Below are 17633 nucleotides of genomic sequence, written 5' to 3' on the forward strand. Positions count from 1 at the left end.
TTGTCTTTTTGCTGAATTTTCATGTTGAACTCTGCCTTGGCTTAATATCCTGATGGCTGAGCATTGCTCATCAGGGAAACTCAGCCTCTCCGAGTGCACCCTTCCGGGCTCCTCTGACCCCAGCTCCCTTCAGGTGTTTGTCCCCCATTTCCATTTCTGCAAAAAGGGAATAATAATGCATACCCAGCCGCCTGGCTACAAGGAATCAAAATTAGCCGTGTGAGGCCCAGTGTGTGGCATTTAGTAGGTGCTCAAGAAATGAATGCTATACCTTTTTTAATGTTATAATTAACATAAGGGCTGGAGACAGGAAATGCTCCCTTCCCCCCAGCATATCTCTCTTCAGCACAGTTTCCTTCTTTGGCCCTCCGCCAACTGCATATATATCCTGTTGCTTTAGATGAACATGTTGGCTTGTGAAAATCTTTGTGGTTAGAGGGTCACTGCCGGCTTCACAAAAATCTCTGTAGTTGTCATGTGATGTTCATTTGTATACCCACGCACCAAGGTATGTGAAAAGCGATCAGCCATATCTCTTTCTCGGATAAATTAGTATCTTGGTAAATTTTTGCCCCCAAATGCCTTCTTTGAGTGGGGGAGCCCTTCTCTCCAATTCATCTCTGTTGATCTGGTTTTTATCAATACACACAATTGACCCTTGCAGGCTTTTTACTATGTTGGTCTTAATTTAGTGTCTTTTTCACTATGTGATTTTTTAAAAAATAGTAAATTATAGAGGTTTAGTTTTGAGTTCCTTTTAGAAATCATTGTTAGATATGAGCATAGCAAAGGACTGGGAAGAGGCTGGAAACACATTGCATGAGCGTGCGTGTGTGTGTGTGTGTGTGTGTGTGTGTGTGTGTGTTAGTTATTCAGCAACTAATTTACTTTTAAATCACTTCAGAGGAATGTATACCATGGAATTTCCTTGAGATTTTCTGCCAGTTTGTTTTTATTTTTGTTTTTAATGGCATACTAACATTATCTTTGACAGTTGTATTTAAAAAATATTTATTCATTGAGACTGACATTTGCAAATGGCTCCTTATTTGCAACTAAGTCTGGCCTCTCTAAGTGGGACACATTTCTTTGGAAATTTTCAGAATTATTCAGTGGATCTCTGGGTTTATTGCTAGGGACACAGCTTGGTGGCATGGAATGAAGGCGCCACTCAGACCCGGGGGAAGTGGGCACCCCTGCTTGCCTTGTACGAATCAACATGAATCTCAATTTTTCCTTTTCTTTTTCTTTTCTGTTCTCTCCCTTCCCTTCTCCCTCTCTTGCTGTCTTTCTCTCGTTCTCATTCTCTTTCTCTAAAGTGAGATGATGCTTATAAAGTGAATTGCTCAGAGCCTCGCTCAGTAAAGCGCCCGATGCAGTTTCTTTGTTATTAAGAGAGCTCGAAGGAGAGGGTCCCATCACTTCCCGCTGCAGAGGTCCTTGCACATGTGACAGAGCAGAGACAGAACCCACCTGTGCCAACAGGGAACACAGCACCAGACCAGGAGGCCCCATCACGGTACCCATTTCCTCCATCACTAGATTCCCCGAGAAACAGCTGATGTCAGACTCTAGGAAATCCTGGCAAAGAGATGAGAGCTAAGGGTTCACTCTGCTAAGGGTTCTCCGCTCTCTGCACACATGTGCCATGGGCTCCTTGGAAGTCTGGAGAAGCCCGTGACCCCTTAGAGTGACGTCTTTAAATGCATAAAATATAAAACATAGGCAAAGACAATCAATGACATTCGATGGCAATTATCAAATAGTTTTAAAATACAATCATGCTACAGTAATATCTGTTTCTATGGTAATGTTGTAAATGACAAGATCTAGATCAGGTCCAAAAAATGGAAATGTCTAAGTGATCAGTATAAGTGATACGTCAAGACATCGGCAATAAATGTAAAGTGGCATGAAAATATCTCTGGTTTCTGTTGGTGACAAAGTCATAAGGATGGCTAAGACGAGGAAAGTTACATTTTAGCTAAGGTTTAGAGGACATTAAAGATGCAAACTTTGCCCATTTAAATCACAGAGGCACTGAATTCCATCCGTGGAGTTTAGGCGGAGGGATTCTGCCATTACAGTGTAGAGACTCATTTGTGCTAACCCTGGGGAAATCATGTTACGTAACAAAGGACTGGAAGGTGAATGTCAGGTGTGGAGCACTGGTTGGCTACGCATCCAAGAAACAATTTATGGAGGGTTCCAATGGTTCAGCAATGATATCTTGATCCCCTCTATGTTCTATCTGGGGCCTGAGATAGGCTTTGAGAAAAGAGAGAGAACGTTTTTAGGGTACTTCCTCATGTAAGACTTTTTCTTCCTGTGCAGGGAAAGGCTGCATATTTGCAGGGACACCACTCAACTGTGGTTCTTGGTTAAGAAATAAGCTGCACACCCAGAATATCCCCATAAGACTCCTTGTCTAAGACTTGCTGATATCACTTATTGGATGGGTATAAACTCCCCTAGTCCAGCCCCCAATGGAGAAAACCACTTTTATCACATTGAGAGGTTCCATGAAGTCACACGTGTGATGGGTTAAGAGCAGGGGTCTCACCCATCAGACAGACTCTTCTCCAATGCCAGCTTTGCCCTTGCCTAACTTTAGGAAACTGGCAAATTATTGAAACCATCTGATCCTTTCAGGCCCCCCATCTATAAAATGGGGTTTCTAATAATAGCTGTTTCTACCTCCTAGGGTTTTTCTGATTAAGTGTAAATATTATGTAAAACTCTTAGTTCATAGCCAGGTTCATACTAAGAATCTGATTTATGAGTTTTTGTGTAATTGGGGGCTGGCGGGAAGAAACACTTCCTGCCTGGCTCCGAGTGTAGCAGATGCTGGCTTGTGCCCACACCCACAGCTGGCGGAGTTCTTAGCGGCAGCCTAGGGGTTAATACTGAGAGGGTGTGGGTGGCTCCCCTTCAGATGAAGCCACATCCCAGGGCTTCCTTTCTGCCTCTTTGCCATTGTGAGGGTTTTTCACCACCTCTTTGAAGTTTCAGGATTGACAGATGTTATTCAATAATTCCTCCCCCGCGAGATATTTACAGTAGGTTTTCTCAAAGAAAACACAGGAAACTAGAGGGGAAAGTAAAACTCTGGTTTCTGCCATTGGAAGTGGGGGTATTTGTAGAGACTTCGTCAATCAGTGGCCACTTACATTTCAGGGGTTTCTGTTTCTCTGGTTCTCTTTGCCTAAAAAGAGTAGGATTTTGCGAGGGGAGGCCCTTCTGATATATGGCCAGGAAGCATCAAATTCGATTAGGAGGGATAGAGGAGTAGTTCGTTTGGACGTTTTGAACTCTGTAATGAATTGGAGACACTAAGTAATTCTGTGATGAGTATCTAAATATTTTAAATTGTGTTGATTTCTCATATGTGAGAGAATATTCACAATGCATCAAAATAAAGTCTCCTCAAATTCTGCCAGTATATTACAGGTTATTAAAACAATACCTATAGAAGAGTAGTCAGCAACCTTTTTTTTTTTTTTTTTTGCAAAGGGGGAGGTAGTAAATATTTTAGGCTGTCTGAGCCAGATATGAGCTCTGTTACATGAACTTCTTAGTTTCTTCTTTCTCAAAACTTATTCTGTTGTCTGTATCTATGAGTTTGCTTTTGTTTTTCTGTTGGTTCCTTTTTTTGTTTTATATTCCACAAATTAGTGAAACGTGCTTTTTTGTCCTTTGCCACCGGACTTATTTCACTTAGCACAATACACTCAACATCCTTCCATGTTGCTACAAACGGCAATGATTCGTCTCTCCTCGGCTGAGTCGTGTGTCACTGTAGTGTATGCCACATTTTCTCTGTCCAGTCATCATTGATGGACACAGGTTGTTTTAGTATCTTGGATACTGTCAATAATGCTGCAATGAACATAGAGTACATATATTTTTTTCAAAATAGTATTTTCATATCTTAGGATAAATACCCAGAAGAGGAATTGCTGGGTCCTATGGTAGCTGTCTTCTTAATTCTCTGAGGAACCTCCATAGTATTTGCTGTCATCCTGTGACAGTGTCCATTTCTATGACAGTGCTGAGGGCTCCCTCTTCTCTGTATTAGCTCCAGCACTAGTTATTTCTTGTCTTTTCAGTAGTCATTCTGACAGGTGTGTGGTGATATCTCATCGTGGTTTGGATTTGCATTTCCCTATCAGTGAAGTTTTTTTCTTTATTCTTTTCCTTTTATTTATTTAATGACCTTTTAAAGGTGAAGAAAAAAATTCTTTCCTCTCAGGGCTGTACAAAAATAGGCCATGGGCCCTTGGGCTATAGTTTGCCAAGTCCTGCTGCAGAGCATAAAACCTGTGAGGGCTGTTGTCCCCCATAAGTGAGCATTCATTCGGCTTTGACAACAAACATTTGCCGAGTGCCAGATAGTGCCCCATCCTGAGACTGGTTCTGGGTACGTTACGATGATCAGTCAGACCTGGCTGGTACCTGAGCAGAACATATCCTCACAGGAGAGACGAGCAATCACGGAATCAGAGCGATTTATGATGGTAAGACGTCTCTGTCGTTGCAGACAGGTGGGTACTTGAAACAGTTCATGAGACACTTCAGATGACAGAGGTGGAGTTACAGGGAGGGCATGTTTCCAGCTGTTGCACCTGAACACCATCTTATCTGTCCCCTTCATTCTGCTCTCCATGCTCATACTCTGCCAGGCCCCGGGACAGTCCACATGCCTCCACAATGCCTTCCTGTCTTTGCTTTGTCCACTGCCACATGCACTTCTCGTCCTACCTGCCCTTTGTCCCATGTGCGCCTCCCAGCGTGAGTAAGAATTCAGGTTTTCAAGAGTCACATTGTATCTTTTTTCCTATTCATTTTAATACATTAATGTATCTTTACCTCAAAACACCAATTTTTTTCCCTCTTGGTTGCTGAAAATATGTTTTGGGGTTACTTTTCTAGTTTTTAGTGGTATCTAGATGGAACCTGAGGTTCCATCTTAGTGGAAGTTGGTGTTTCCACTTAGAATTTACCAGAACAGGTCGTGAATCATATTAAACCTAAAAACTCCAGATTGATGTGGTACTAGCTTCTTTTCTCATTGTGCCTCATGAAGTGATGGTATCAAATACAGTGAAACAATGAGTTCCCTTGAGGAGATTATAGTTATCTGTCTTCCACCTGGACTGTATTCTTATCACTTCTCCCCTCCCCAAACACCTACAGCAGGTGAAACCTGCCAAGTGAATAATTACAGATCCTGTCTCTGATATGTCTCTTTCCCCACCACCTACCCATCATTTTCCTTTCTGTTCCCTTGTGCAGAGTAGGCCATTTGGGAGGACTGCTCTTCCTCAAGTAGATCATATATTCTTACTTCTAAACATAGCATTTCTTCTACCCATCATTGACTTTTCCCATCCTTCATTGCCCAACTCAACGGCAGTTCTTGCCACTGTGCCGTCCCTGAATCCCTAAGCTTTCCCACCAACACATAGACTGCAGCACACAGGGAGCCCCCACTCCAGACAGCCATATATTGCTAGGCATTTGTGTACATGCCCCAACTCCTCTACTGGGTTATAACCTCTTTAAGGGAAGTGCCAGACCCAGAGCAGGAACTTGATAGTTCTGCGTTTCATGAGTGAATGCAGCATCTGAGCATGAGGCCGGCTAATTAATGGACACCTCTGAGGGAAGACATCTAAAGCAATAGAATTCTGGGATTCTTACCCAACAGTGCTCTCCCTGAAACTTCCACTCACTGTCTCCTGCCCAATGATTCCATCCATGGCTTTCTTCCCAAGAGCAAAACTCTTTAACCAGCTCCTGCTATGGCCAGCACATGAATCAGAGTTTGAAATACGAGGTGTTGTCGTCAAATAGCTGATGTCAACCCACAGTCCCTGCTTTGGTGTCCAGGTCAGAAAACAGGCTGCATTTCCTTCTTTAACTTCTCTCATCTTTTGCTGCTAATAAGCATTTTTGTTCTGTGAAACTACAAATCACATGCACACAGAAAAGAGGAATATATTGGGTGAATATAAGGTAAATGACTTCCAAAGAGACCCTGTCCACAGATTTCTCTCTCTACCACCACCAGGCCCAGAGCTGATGCTTAAGGGTAACCTGGATATCGATCAGAGCGGGACAAGTTGGACTTTAGAAAAGAGCCAAGACTGTGGGTGCTCTATGGCAGCCTCTTTGTTTTACTAGCTACCACATATGCAAGTTTTGGGAAGCAGGCGTTGTCATTCTTTCTGTATTCCCAAAGCCTCCTGCAGTGCCTTGAGTACAGTTGATGCTCAGTAAATGCTTTTCCCATTTAGGCAGCACTGACCAAGGGCCTGATGTGTGCTGGGTGTTGTTTACAGTCATGAAAAAGAAAGACGTGGTCTCTGCCAGCTCAGAGTTCTCAGTCTGCTGCGGGTGGGGGAAGTAGGGAAACACAGATACAAAACCACTAAGAAGAGTCATAGCTACTTAATTTAAATTGTGCTAAATTGTTACATAGGGAAAATGTTGGGTGCTATGAGATTATATAAAATAAAACATTTTCTGTGTTTTTCTAGATTTCCTTTAGGCAGTGGCATTTAAGCTGAAGTTTGAGGGAAGAGTAGGAGACATTGAATGAATGGGCAGAGGCAGGGAAGACTAGACAGGTGCACCTAGCATCTATCACCAAAAATTCACAGTACATTATTTATAAAAACTAGACTGATGTTGAAACATCTGGACACTTGAGGTGTACACCTATTTTCTCACAGTGCGTACCTACTCATCCCAACTCCTTCTCTCCCTGATTTTGTTTCCACATCAGAATATGTCACCAACAACCCTGACTTGCTATTAGTCATATTCCAAGTGACGGGCGTCAGCCTCCTGCCACCACTGGCCATCGCCATAGCTGTCATCATCATCTTCTACTGCTACCGTGTCCACCGGAAGCAGAAGCTGACCCCGTCCTGGGAGACCAGCAAGCCACGGAAGCTCATGGACCTCAGCGAGCACCTTGCCATCATTTTGGAAGATGACCGTTCCGACATCAGTTCCACATGTGCCAACAATATCAACCACAACACAGAGCTGCTGCCCATTGAGCTGGACACGCTGGTGGGGAAAGGTCGCTTTGCCGAGGTCTACAAGGCCAAGCTGAAGCAGAACACTTCAGAGCAGTTTGAGACTGTGGCGGTCAAGATCTTCCCCTACGAGGAGTACGCCTCCTGGAAGATGGAGAAGGACATTTTCTCGGATATCAACCTGAAGCATGAGAACATCCTCCAGTTCCTGACAGCCGAGGAGCGGAAGACGGAGTTGGGGAAGCAGTATTGGCTGATCACCGCTTTCCATGCCAAGGGAAACCTACAGGAGTACCTCACGAGACATGTCATCAGCTGGGAGGACCTGTGCAAGCTGGGCAGCTCCCTCGCCAGGGGCATAGCTCACCTGCACAGTGACCACACCCTGTGCGGGAGGCCCAAGATGCCCATCGTGCACAGGGACCTCAAGAGCTCCAACATCCTCGTGAAGAACGACCTGACCTGCTGCCTGTGTGACTTTGGGCTTTCCCTGCGTCTGGACCCTACTCTGTCTGTGGATGATTTGGCCAACAGTGGGCAGGTGAGTTAGACCTGGATTCCTCTTACCTTGACCCTGGCCCCACCCTACCTCTTGATCCCTAACTAGCCCTAACCTTGTCCACATCCTACTCTCTCCTGACAGAGTGCCTTTGCTAATGAGCAGCATTTCTCCTCTTGTTTCATTAGATCCTCCTCACTTCAGGACAGACATTTTTCTCCTTGAGCGGATCCTTATTTCTCTTCCATTTGCAAACTATTTTTCTGTGCTTCAAACACTCTTAGCACTTTATCTCTACTTTTCTCTTCTCTTATGGTTGTACTCAACCCTTTCTACTCTGTAGTGTTAGCAATTGTATCGTTTTGTTTTGTATTGCTTCACACCGTTGTAGAAGGCAATCTGCTTGGAGCCCAAATCCACACCCATGGGGTCACATCCAGCTCAATGCCTTCAACAGTGAGAGTGGCCAGGAGCATTTGTTGTGTGAGTGATGGACTGAGAGAGTGAACAATTCCGCTTTCAAAGCATCTCACGGAGTAAAATAGAAACCCATTTAGCTAAGAAGCTATTGGAAGGTGACTAGAAATGACCAAACATCCTGAGTGACGGTGCCCGATGTTTTCACACACCGGAAACTCGTCTGTGGGTTGGAGTGGAGTCTCCGGAGCACCGGTGTTTTCTGACCAGGTGGAGGAACGTGCCTCTGGAGCCGGTAGTTACTGCTCAGTTGGCCCCCTGGGTCCATGACTGCACAGGCAGCCTCGAGGTAAACATGTCAAGTATGAGCAGATTCATGTGCCAGGAGAATGATTCATGCAATGACCTATTAAAAGAAAAGTTTCTCCTAATGCATGCCAATAAACAACATTTTGGGGGATAGTAATGTCGGCTCACTTGACCTTCCTTACATCCATGGGAAGGGAGGACTTCACTGTTATCAAATGAAGCGACGGGCTGCATCAGCAAGCATTTCAGTGATTCCTTCCCTGGAAATATTCCGGTTTTCCTCTTTCCTTTCTGCCTCGGTGCTTTCATATTATCAGTCATCGTCCAGAAAAAAAAAACTGCATGAATATCCAGATTTGGTCTTTTACTGTGGAAATGTTTTCACACAATTCAATTTAGTAGAGATTTTATGAAATTATACTATATTCTCAGCACACACGAAGATTAAGACAATCCTTAAGTGACCCACACTAATGGCAATTATTATTGTTGTTTCCACCATAAATCTTGGCATTTCAGGAATGAAGCAATATTTAATTTGCAAAAGCAAAAATAAACATCTGAAGTATCATAGATGCCCCCAGGTTATCTGCAAGGATGTTACTGTGTAATATGGAGACATGTATCGTGGGACCGGACCAGGCAGCTCTGGAGTTCGGCATTTCCTTATCTTGGCATACTTTGTGTATATTCTTTAAAGGCTATTCAGGAGGAAAATATCTATTTTTAAAAACAACCAAAGAACTTGTATATACACATATGCATAGCCCATGGACACAGACAATAGAAGGCCTTCGGGGGAGCAGGGAATGGGTGGAGGGGAGCCAAGAGGGGTGGAAAGTGGGGGACATCTGTAATATAGTCAACAATAAAAAACGTGTTTAAAGAAAGAGTATAAATGGAGGCCCCTATATAAATTGTAAAATTTTGTTTCTATTTATAAGTTGTAAAACAAATAATATGTCTTCTTCCTTCTACCTTGACACACATGCCTTGGTAACGACCAGGCAGGTCAGGTTGGATCTGGAATCTTCTGCTCTGGAACGTGATGGCTCAGACCCACATCTGGAGAGAGTCCCTACGTACAAATGTGGGCACCCCAGCCCATAACAAACAAAACAAACAATAAGTGCATAAGCGCTACCTTTCTGTGCAGGTTGCATTGTTTTTAAAAGCGTTGCACTTTTCGGAGATGATCTACCCACGTAGGGGACAAACATCGGCTGTTACTTCGAACATAAAAATGCAGCTGGAACGAATGATGGGCCTCACTGTCTGTCTGTGCTTTAGGTGGGAACTGCAAGATACATGGCGCCCGAAGTGCTCGAGTCCAGGATGAACCTGGAGAACGTCGAGTCCTTCAAGCAGACAGACGTCTACTCCATGGCTCTGGTGCTCTGGGAAATGACGTCTCGCTGCAATGCAGTGGGAGGTACGTATGGACCCCGTCCTGGTGGATGGGCCTTCGACGTGATGTCCTGTTATTTGCTTCAGATGTGATCCCAGGGTTGCCGGTGAGTCAGCCCCACGAGGAGAGCGAGCTGAGATCGGGTAATACGTAGCCATCCCAGTACGATTTGGAATTATGACAAAAAGCCCAAGTCTTTAAGCTAAAAGCCCGTGTTTGGAGCAGAAAGCTTTTTATCTCCTTTCTTAGCGTATAATTACTTCTTGCTCTTGACATTGCTCTCCACACATATTTAAATATCTGGCACGTCATGAATACTAATAATATAAGAATTCTTTTTACTGATCAAGTGGATAATATTCAGAAAAGTATCTGATTTTTTAAAAATTTTATTTTAAGGTGTTTTTTCTTTTTTCAGAATTATAAGATCTAGGAGATGGATTTGACTCAAAATTTACTTTTATAGACATGCCTTTTCTTTGTTGGGCAAAACAAGTAGAATGGTTCAATGTATTTGTCTAGGTTTTAAAAAACTGGGCCAGTTATTGAGGAAGGCAACATTCTTTAGGGGTGCAGCGGGATGCCATTGTTTTCGCGAGTATTGTTCCCTGATCTTCCTGAACGTGAGAATGACTGAGGTTTACAGTACTTTGACCTTCCCTGACTCTCTTCTCAGTGGTTGTCACCAGGGCCTGAGTCCCATCTTAGACATCTCAACACGGTCCTGGCTGATTGCTTAGTCTAGCCAAGCGAACCCCAGTTTTATTTTTAACTCTTTGTTTTGTAATACTTTTAGACTTAACAGAATAGTTGCAGAAATAGTCAAGACAGGACGTTAACATTGGTACAACATTCTTTATCTATAGAATTTATTCAAATTTCTAAGTGCCCAGCAATGTCCTTGTCTGGAGCAGAATCTAACCCGGGATCCACCGTTACTTTTACCATCGCTGCCTCCTTAGTGTCCTTCATCTTGGGACAGGTCTCAGTCTACTTTTGTCTTTTAAGACCTCGGCACTTACAAAGAATTTAGATCAGTTATTTTATAGATGGTCTCGCTTTGGGTTTCTCTGATGTTTTCTCGTGATTCGATTGAGATTGTTTGGGGCAAGAATACCACAGACATGACATGGTGCCCCTCTCGGGGACTCGTATCGGGGCTGGTTCAGCTTGATGGCTCTGCGAAGGTGGTGTCTACCAGGTGTCTCCCCTTTCAAGTAACTGTTTTTTTCCATTTGTAGTTAATGCTTATCTTGTCGGAAGGTACTTTGACCTGTTTGTAAAGATACTACACACATGCATAGCAAGTGTACTAGACCTGTTTCTTATCGTAATTCCACCTGCTAATTACAGGATCCATGTGTAGTGCATGCCTGCAACAATTATTACTGCAGTGTTGCTCTAACAGCGATTCTCTATTTTCCTTATTCCTCCTACATCTATTACAGATATTCTACTGTAAGGAATAGCTACACTCCCTTTCACCATGCCGTTACTTATTTAGTTATGTGCTGATACGGTATGGAGTTGTGGAGATTTATTTTCGTCTGTGGGTATCTGATAGCATCATTATTTATTATGTTGCTTCAATGGCCACAGCTTTGATCACTGGGCCAGTCTACCCCACATTTTGCCCAAGGTGGACTTGGTTGAGGATTTGGTTGACACACCGGGTGGCTCTGGTTCTTCATCCTGTTTAGAACATTCTTAGCCAGTTTCCCAGGACGGGTCCAGGTCACCCCCTCCCCGAGCCCCTTGCTGTACCTGTTCCCTGGTCCCTGCAGGGGATGGCACTTCCTGTCTGGCTGACACTGTTGTTTTCTAGCTTCCTGCCTGAGATTTCTTCCCCCACAGCACTTTCAAAAGTAACTTGGTTTTTCCTTGCACAGTGAAATTTGTTTAACCAGGTTTCAGCCGCTGAGACTAGTTTTCTATTTGAAAGCTTTGACAGTTCCAAAATGAATCCTTTAAGACCCGTGTGAGTCGTGGGGGACATGATGCTCTTGTGTGTCACTGTCGGAATACATTTACCTACATTTCAGCATCTTCCCCCTCGTTTCAAACCCCTTGCTCTCTGCACATGAGCTGGAGATGTCGCCTCCCTGCCAGGGCAGCCAGCTCATGAGGGGCTGGCGTGAGCTTCCTGCCTTCATTGTTATCAATGACCGAAGCCCTTTCCTGTTGATATTTGCTGAGTGTGGAGGAATTCGAGCTAATGGGGAAGGACCGAGTTCACCCACTTTTATGAGGTCTAAAAACAGATACAGTATAAACAAGTTTTCTCTAGGAAGGAACAGGATTTCAGTTGTTCAGCTAGTCTCAGAAGGCCTTTCAGAACCTTTAAGGTAAGAGCAGGCAGATGGCTTTTGGGGAACCGGATAGAGGCCATCCCGGTCCTCATGTTGTTTGATCTGCAGCCCACAGTCCTCCTTCTTCCACCTCTGCTCAGGCTGAAAAAAACCCAAGTTATTTCTTTCTGGTCAGCTTAGTCCCACAGAAAGCCTTTAACTTGACTCAATGTGCGAATTCATGGATTAAGTTCTTTTTTAACCTTCTTTTAAGAGCATTTGATTTTTTTTTTTTTTTTGTATGACTTAAAAACCTTAAAGGCAGATATTTTTTTTAGCCTTTCCTTAATTTCAGACTTTCCTTTTACATGTCAAGAGTCTCTTGGAAGGCACAGAAAGCATGAAGATAGACGTATCCCCTCGCGGTGGTTGCAGGAACACACATGTAAAGACAGGTCTTGCTCTCAAGAGGCATGTCATTTACTGACGAATCAGACTTTTACTTTTTCTCCTTTACGTCTTAAAAATGTACACGTGCTGACACAGTTCTTACCTTACAAAGAGAATCGATAATAACTCCTCTCGTTGATGCCCGGCTTTAATTTATAAGATCTGAGAGAGGGCAGGGTGTAAATGGGCTTGCCTGAAGCTTAAACTTCTTTTCTGTGACTCGAAATACAACATATGCAGTGACTGGTTTTTCATTGCTGGCCTCGCTTGAAAGGAAGTGTGCAGTAGGCTCACCTCAGTCGGAGGAAGGATAGATCGATATTTACAACACAGGGCAACCGATACTCCGTGCAGCTTACTCTGAGCGAGAGAACGTCTACTGAATGAAGTGAGGCGCTCAGCAGAGGGGATGGTATGCAGGAGCATGTGCGCTCCCTGTTTTCCTGCCTTGGGACAAGTCAATTCTGTTTTTTTTTTATCTTCACCCAAGGACATTTTTGCATTTATCTTCCAATAGAGCAGGAGGGAGAGAGGGAAGAAGAGACAGAGAGAAACATCAATGTGAAAGGGACACATCAAGTAGCTGCCACCCACACGACCCCAACGGGGTAGGGGACAAACTGCAACCAAGGTACGTGCCCTTAGCGGGAACCGAACCCGGGGCTCTCTGGTCCATGGGCTGATGCTCTAACCGCTGAGCCAGACCAGCCAGGGCAAGTCCATTCTGTTCTCAGGGGTGAGCCAAGCCTTCACGTGGCTGCCAGCGGCCCTTGCTTGCCCCTCGAGGCTCCTGTCCACACAGCACTCTCTTCACTCTGCAGTCACCCTATGGACATCGTTCCGGTCTCACCTCCCGACTGTCTCATGCTGCTTACTGGGCCGGAAACCCTGAAATCAGTCTGTGAACAGGCAAGTGACGTTCAGCTGTGGTTAGTGCTGCAGGCAAGTAAGGCAGGGGGCGCCGGGGACTGAGTGCCCACGCTGGCTGACGGGAGTGTGGCAGTAGGGTCAGGCAGGGAGGGACAGGTCAGCTCTGGGGGGGAAGGTGAGACTCGATTTCTTCTTGAGTCACTTCTTTTTCAGCAGCTCCCTGTGCAGAGCAGCACAGAGAGACCTGCACTGGCGAATCCTCCCTGCCAGGTGGGAAAATGCAAACGGAGTAACAGCACCATCTGAAGCCAACTGGTGCAACTCCACTAGCAGAGATTTTCACCCAGAAGCTCAAGAGGCGAGTTGTTCTAACTGAAAAGAGGGGTCAAAAGGAAAGGCTTTCTGGTGGGGGTGGGTTCGGTCATGTAATCAGACACAAAGGAATCATATCTCCCACGACACGAGCGCTTGCATCATGGGTCAGCTCAGTCCGTCTGGCGAGGACTCTGCACGTACTATTACTAGCCCCATTTTACAGACGAGAGAGCAGAGGCTCAAGAAGTGGAGGAAGTTGCGGAACCAGAAATCAAAGCCCTAATTTCTGACTCTAGCCCAGGGGCCCTAACCTTCTTAGTCTGTGCTGGCCTGGCAGACAGAATACGTGTTTAACAAAGGCAGGAACATTATCATTATTATTTTTTAATCCTCACCCAAGGATACGTTTTGATTTTTAAGAGAGAAAGAGAGACATTGATTGGTTGTCTCCCATACACGCCCTGACCAGGAATCGAACCCTCGACCTAGGTATGTGCCTTGACTGGGAATTGAACCCACAACCTTTTTGGTATATGTGATGACTCTCCAACCAACTGAGCCACCCAGCCAGGGACGGGCTAGTCAGTCTTACTGTGTGCATCCTGGCCTTTGCCATAGAGCCTTTTTGGAAGTCTCCGACAAGATAATCACACACTGAGGAGCATTCAGTGATCGCGCCACTCGTGAAAGATTCCAACGATCCACCGTCTTGTCTCCTCCAGGTGAATCTCTGTTCATAGAATTCCGAGGCTACTAAATTCTGTAGCATGTTGCAGGCTCGGTGTCTTAAAGTCTGAGATAACTTCCGTCGTCTTCAGTTTTTCTGAAGATTCATTCATTCATTCATTCACTCAACACACATTTATTGAGGACCTATTATGTGGCAGGCATTATTCAAAATACTACAGCTACAGCAGTGAATCAAACCAGTCTCTGTCCTCAAGGGACAGAGAGTCTAACGAAGAGCTAATAGTCTAGAGAGACAAGTAATAGACAAGTAGATGCATACTATGATGTCAGGGGTGGGTGTGATCATTTCTGAAAGGAAAACAAAGCAGAGTTTGGGGACAGATACCGGCCGAGGTGTTATTTCACATACCTGGATCATCGGGAAGAATACAAGAGAACTAAGAAGAGGGTCTTTGGCGTCGTCTGAAGGAGGAATCAGAGAGATGGAAGTGATTGATGTGCTACTGTTTATGAAGGAGAAAGTCTTGACATCTCCCTCAGCATCTGCAAACCCAGAGACCGGTGCCCGCTGACAAAGAAATCTCTGTCCCTGGCTCTCTGTATGTTTGGTGTTCGTGTAAGTGTTTGTGGTGTGTGTGGGAGGCCGAGGAAGGTGGGGTGCCTCTCAGGGCCCCCCCTGGCGAGCACAGCAAGCATACTATTCAGAGCATCCGCAGCCCAAACCGGCCCACAAGCCCAGCGACTCCCAACTCTCTAGCCGTGTAGACCCCTCACGAGAAGACACACACAGCAGCCGGCTGAGCCAGTATTTAACGGAGAAGAAACGCACCCCGAGAACGGCTCCCCAGCCTATTGTCCGGGGCTGCAGCCTTGTGAGACAGACCAAAAGGGCAAATGCAGCAAAAACAAAGAAAAGGGGAAAACAGAGGGTGGGAGAGAAGGACTGAAGACCTAAAGGACTGGATGGAAGCCGCGTTCTCCTGGAGTTCAGGGCACTCTGATTTGGAAGGCAGATAGAACAACTCGGAGGCCCTGCTTCGGGGAAGACTGTCAACAGCTTCGGGGCACTGCTCAGTTGGAACTACCATCAAAGCAACAGCTGGGTGCCAGATGCTGACTTTCAGGGGAATAGTTTTGCTGTCCCAGAGACCAGCCCTCCGAGGGCGGCGGAACTGGGCAGAGAGACTGGGGTGTAGTTTCTCTTCTGAGCCTTCTGAGGGACAGTCAAGGAAGCCCAGGAGCCTGGGAGTTTGGGTGGGGGCTTCTGTCGGGAAAGACCGCCGGGACAGGCAGGGGAAGGGAAAGAAGTTGGAGAGAGGAGCGAGTTGTTCTCAAGGAGTGAAATACAGAGGTTTCTCAGCAAAGGGGTGTTTGAGGCACTCGGAGACCCTGAGGTCTGAGCCTCAAGCACCTGGTGTGGGCGCCGCCTGCGGGTGAGGCAGGGACTTGGTTTGACTCAGTAGCTGTACTGTGTGGGCATCTGCCTTGGGTTGGATGCCCCAGACCCTGGACCAAGACTCTGAGTGCACGCAGTTTATTTGGGAACAGATCTCAGGAAATGCCAATCAGGGAACAGGGAAGGGAGTCACGCAAGGGAAGGAAGCCAATAAGTGGCGTGCTGTCAGGCGGGTCTCCGTTGTGGACAACTGGAGCTTAACCCTGCCGGGGACCCGGGGGCAGGGTCAAACACGCACCTCCGCATCACACCACCCTACTCAGGAGGAAGGTGGGTGTTTATCTCACAACTCCCGTCCATCCTTGGTTAAGGGCTGCTCCCAGGGCGAGGTTGGGGGGTGAACTGCCACCGTCGCAGCGGGCATGGGAAAGTTAAGTGTAGAGGAGTCTGGCCAGAGGTCCCACAGCAGTACACAGTAGTCCCCTTTATCCATGCAGTTTCAGTACCCACAGTCATTCGAAAATATTACATGGAACATTCCAGAAATTCATAAGTTTTACATTGCAGTGTACTGAGGAGCGTGGTGACATCTCGGGCTGTCCTGTTGGGCTGTGACTCACCCCTTCGTCTAGCACAGCCACGCGGGTGGCGGTCCCCACTGCAGCCCTCCGCAGCGCTCTGTCTTTGTACCGCAGGGCTTGTGTTAAGTCTAATTCGTCTTAGTTAATAGTACCCCTAAACCACTAGAGTGGGGATGCTGGCAATTTGGATATGCCAGAGGGAAGCTGTAACTGCTTCCTTGAAGTGAAAAGATAAAAGTTCTCTACTTAATACAAACGAAAAAATATATCTATTTTTTGTTGGGGAGTGAGTGGCACTTTCCACGGTCTCGGGCATCCGCTGGGGTCTTGGAACGTGTCCTCCGAGGACAGGGACCGCGTCCTGAGTCATGATGGAGGGCACTGTGATTTCCCTCGTTCTGCGGATTTGGTGGACACGGGAACTGGGGCACGAAGTGTAGACCTCTCTTCTCCAAGCCGTCACATCTCGTTTATGATGGAGCCAGGGCAGAGAGAACTGATAACACCCCAAATTAGGATGCATATGGTTAACGCTTTTTTTTTTTTTAAGTGCTAAATTCAGTCTTGATCGCTAAGCTCTTGGCTTTTATTCTTCGAGGCATTTCTAACATTTTTAAAAAGTAGTTCTCATTCTAGGTTAGGCAGGTGTAGCACCCTCTGAACTAATCCCACTCACCCCTTGACTTGCTTCCTCTGCTGCTCACCACAGGAGTGCGCCTGGGCCTTGTTGGATCAGAGGCACAGAGAGGTCCTCTTAACACCCGGGGTGACTCTGCTGCCAACCCTACCCCCATCCAGTGCCTGTGGCGGAAAATGCAACAGGCTCCTTTTCCTCACCGGTCCACCGACTTCCCTAACCCCAAAGTGGTTTCATGTCGGTAAATAAGAGCATAAGGAGAGGGCTGCCCTTTGTCATCAGTGGCTTTTTTGCATAGCTTGTTTAGCAATTACCCACCATAGCATCCGACGGGTCCCAGAAGACTCCCCTTCTCAGGATCACAGGATAGGGGAGGCCGAGACAGAGCGGCAAGGGACACATTTGTCACATCTGTGACAGGCATGTTCCCAGCTAGGCTTGTTCTGGGTCGGGGCGAGAACTCCCTGAAGTGCCTGGTGGAGAGGAGAAAGCCCGAAAGCTTCCTAAAAAGGCAAAGCGGTTCATCAGAGTCACAGTCACACCGCCGGCCGTTCTGCGCGCTTCCCGGAATCCAGGGCGCTCTCCGGACTCGGTTTTCTCAACTGTGAAACGAGGTGTTGGATCGCAGCTCTGAAGACTCTTTGCCATTCTCTGTCTGACTCATTTGAAACCCTTAAGATATCTTTAGTAACTTGTTTTCATTTCCTCTGTCAAGAGGCAACTC

General features: G+C 46.0%; 1 protein-coding gene across 1 annotated transcript in view; it reads left to right on the forward strand.

Moving 5' to 3' along the window:
• TGFBR2 (transforming growth factor beta receptor 2) overlaps nucleotides 1-17633 on the forward strand; it is an 87859-nt gene that overhangs the window by 59136 nt on the left and 11090 nt on the right. Inside the window, exons 4-5 of the mRNA XM_036267110.1 lie at nucleotides 6791-7590; nucleotides 9565-9706. Of these exons, the coding sequence (XP_036123003.1) occupies nucleotides 6791-7590; nucleotides 9565-9706 (942 nt within the window). The remainder of the gene's footprint in view (nucleotides 1-6790; nucleotides 7591-9564; nucleotides 9707-17633) is intronic.

Source organism: Molossus molossus, unplaced genomic scaffold (assembly GCF_014108415.1).
Source record: "Molossus molossus isolate mMolMol1 unplaced genomic scaffold, mMolMol1.p scaffold_m16_p_18, whole genome shotgun sequence".
Taxonomy (NCBI): Eukaryota; Metazoa; Chordata; class Mammalia; order Chiroptera; family Molossidae; genus Molossus; species Molossus molossus.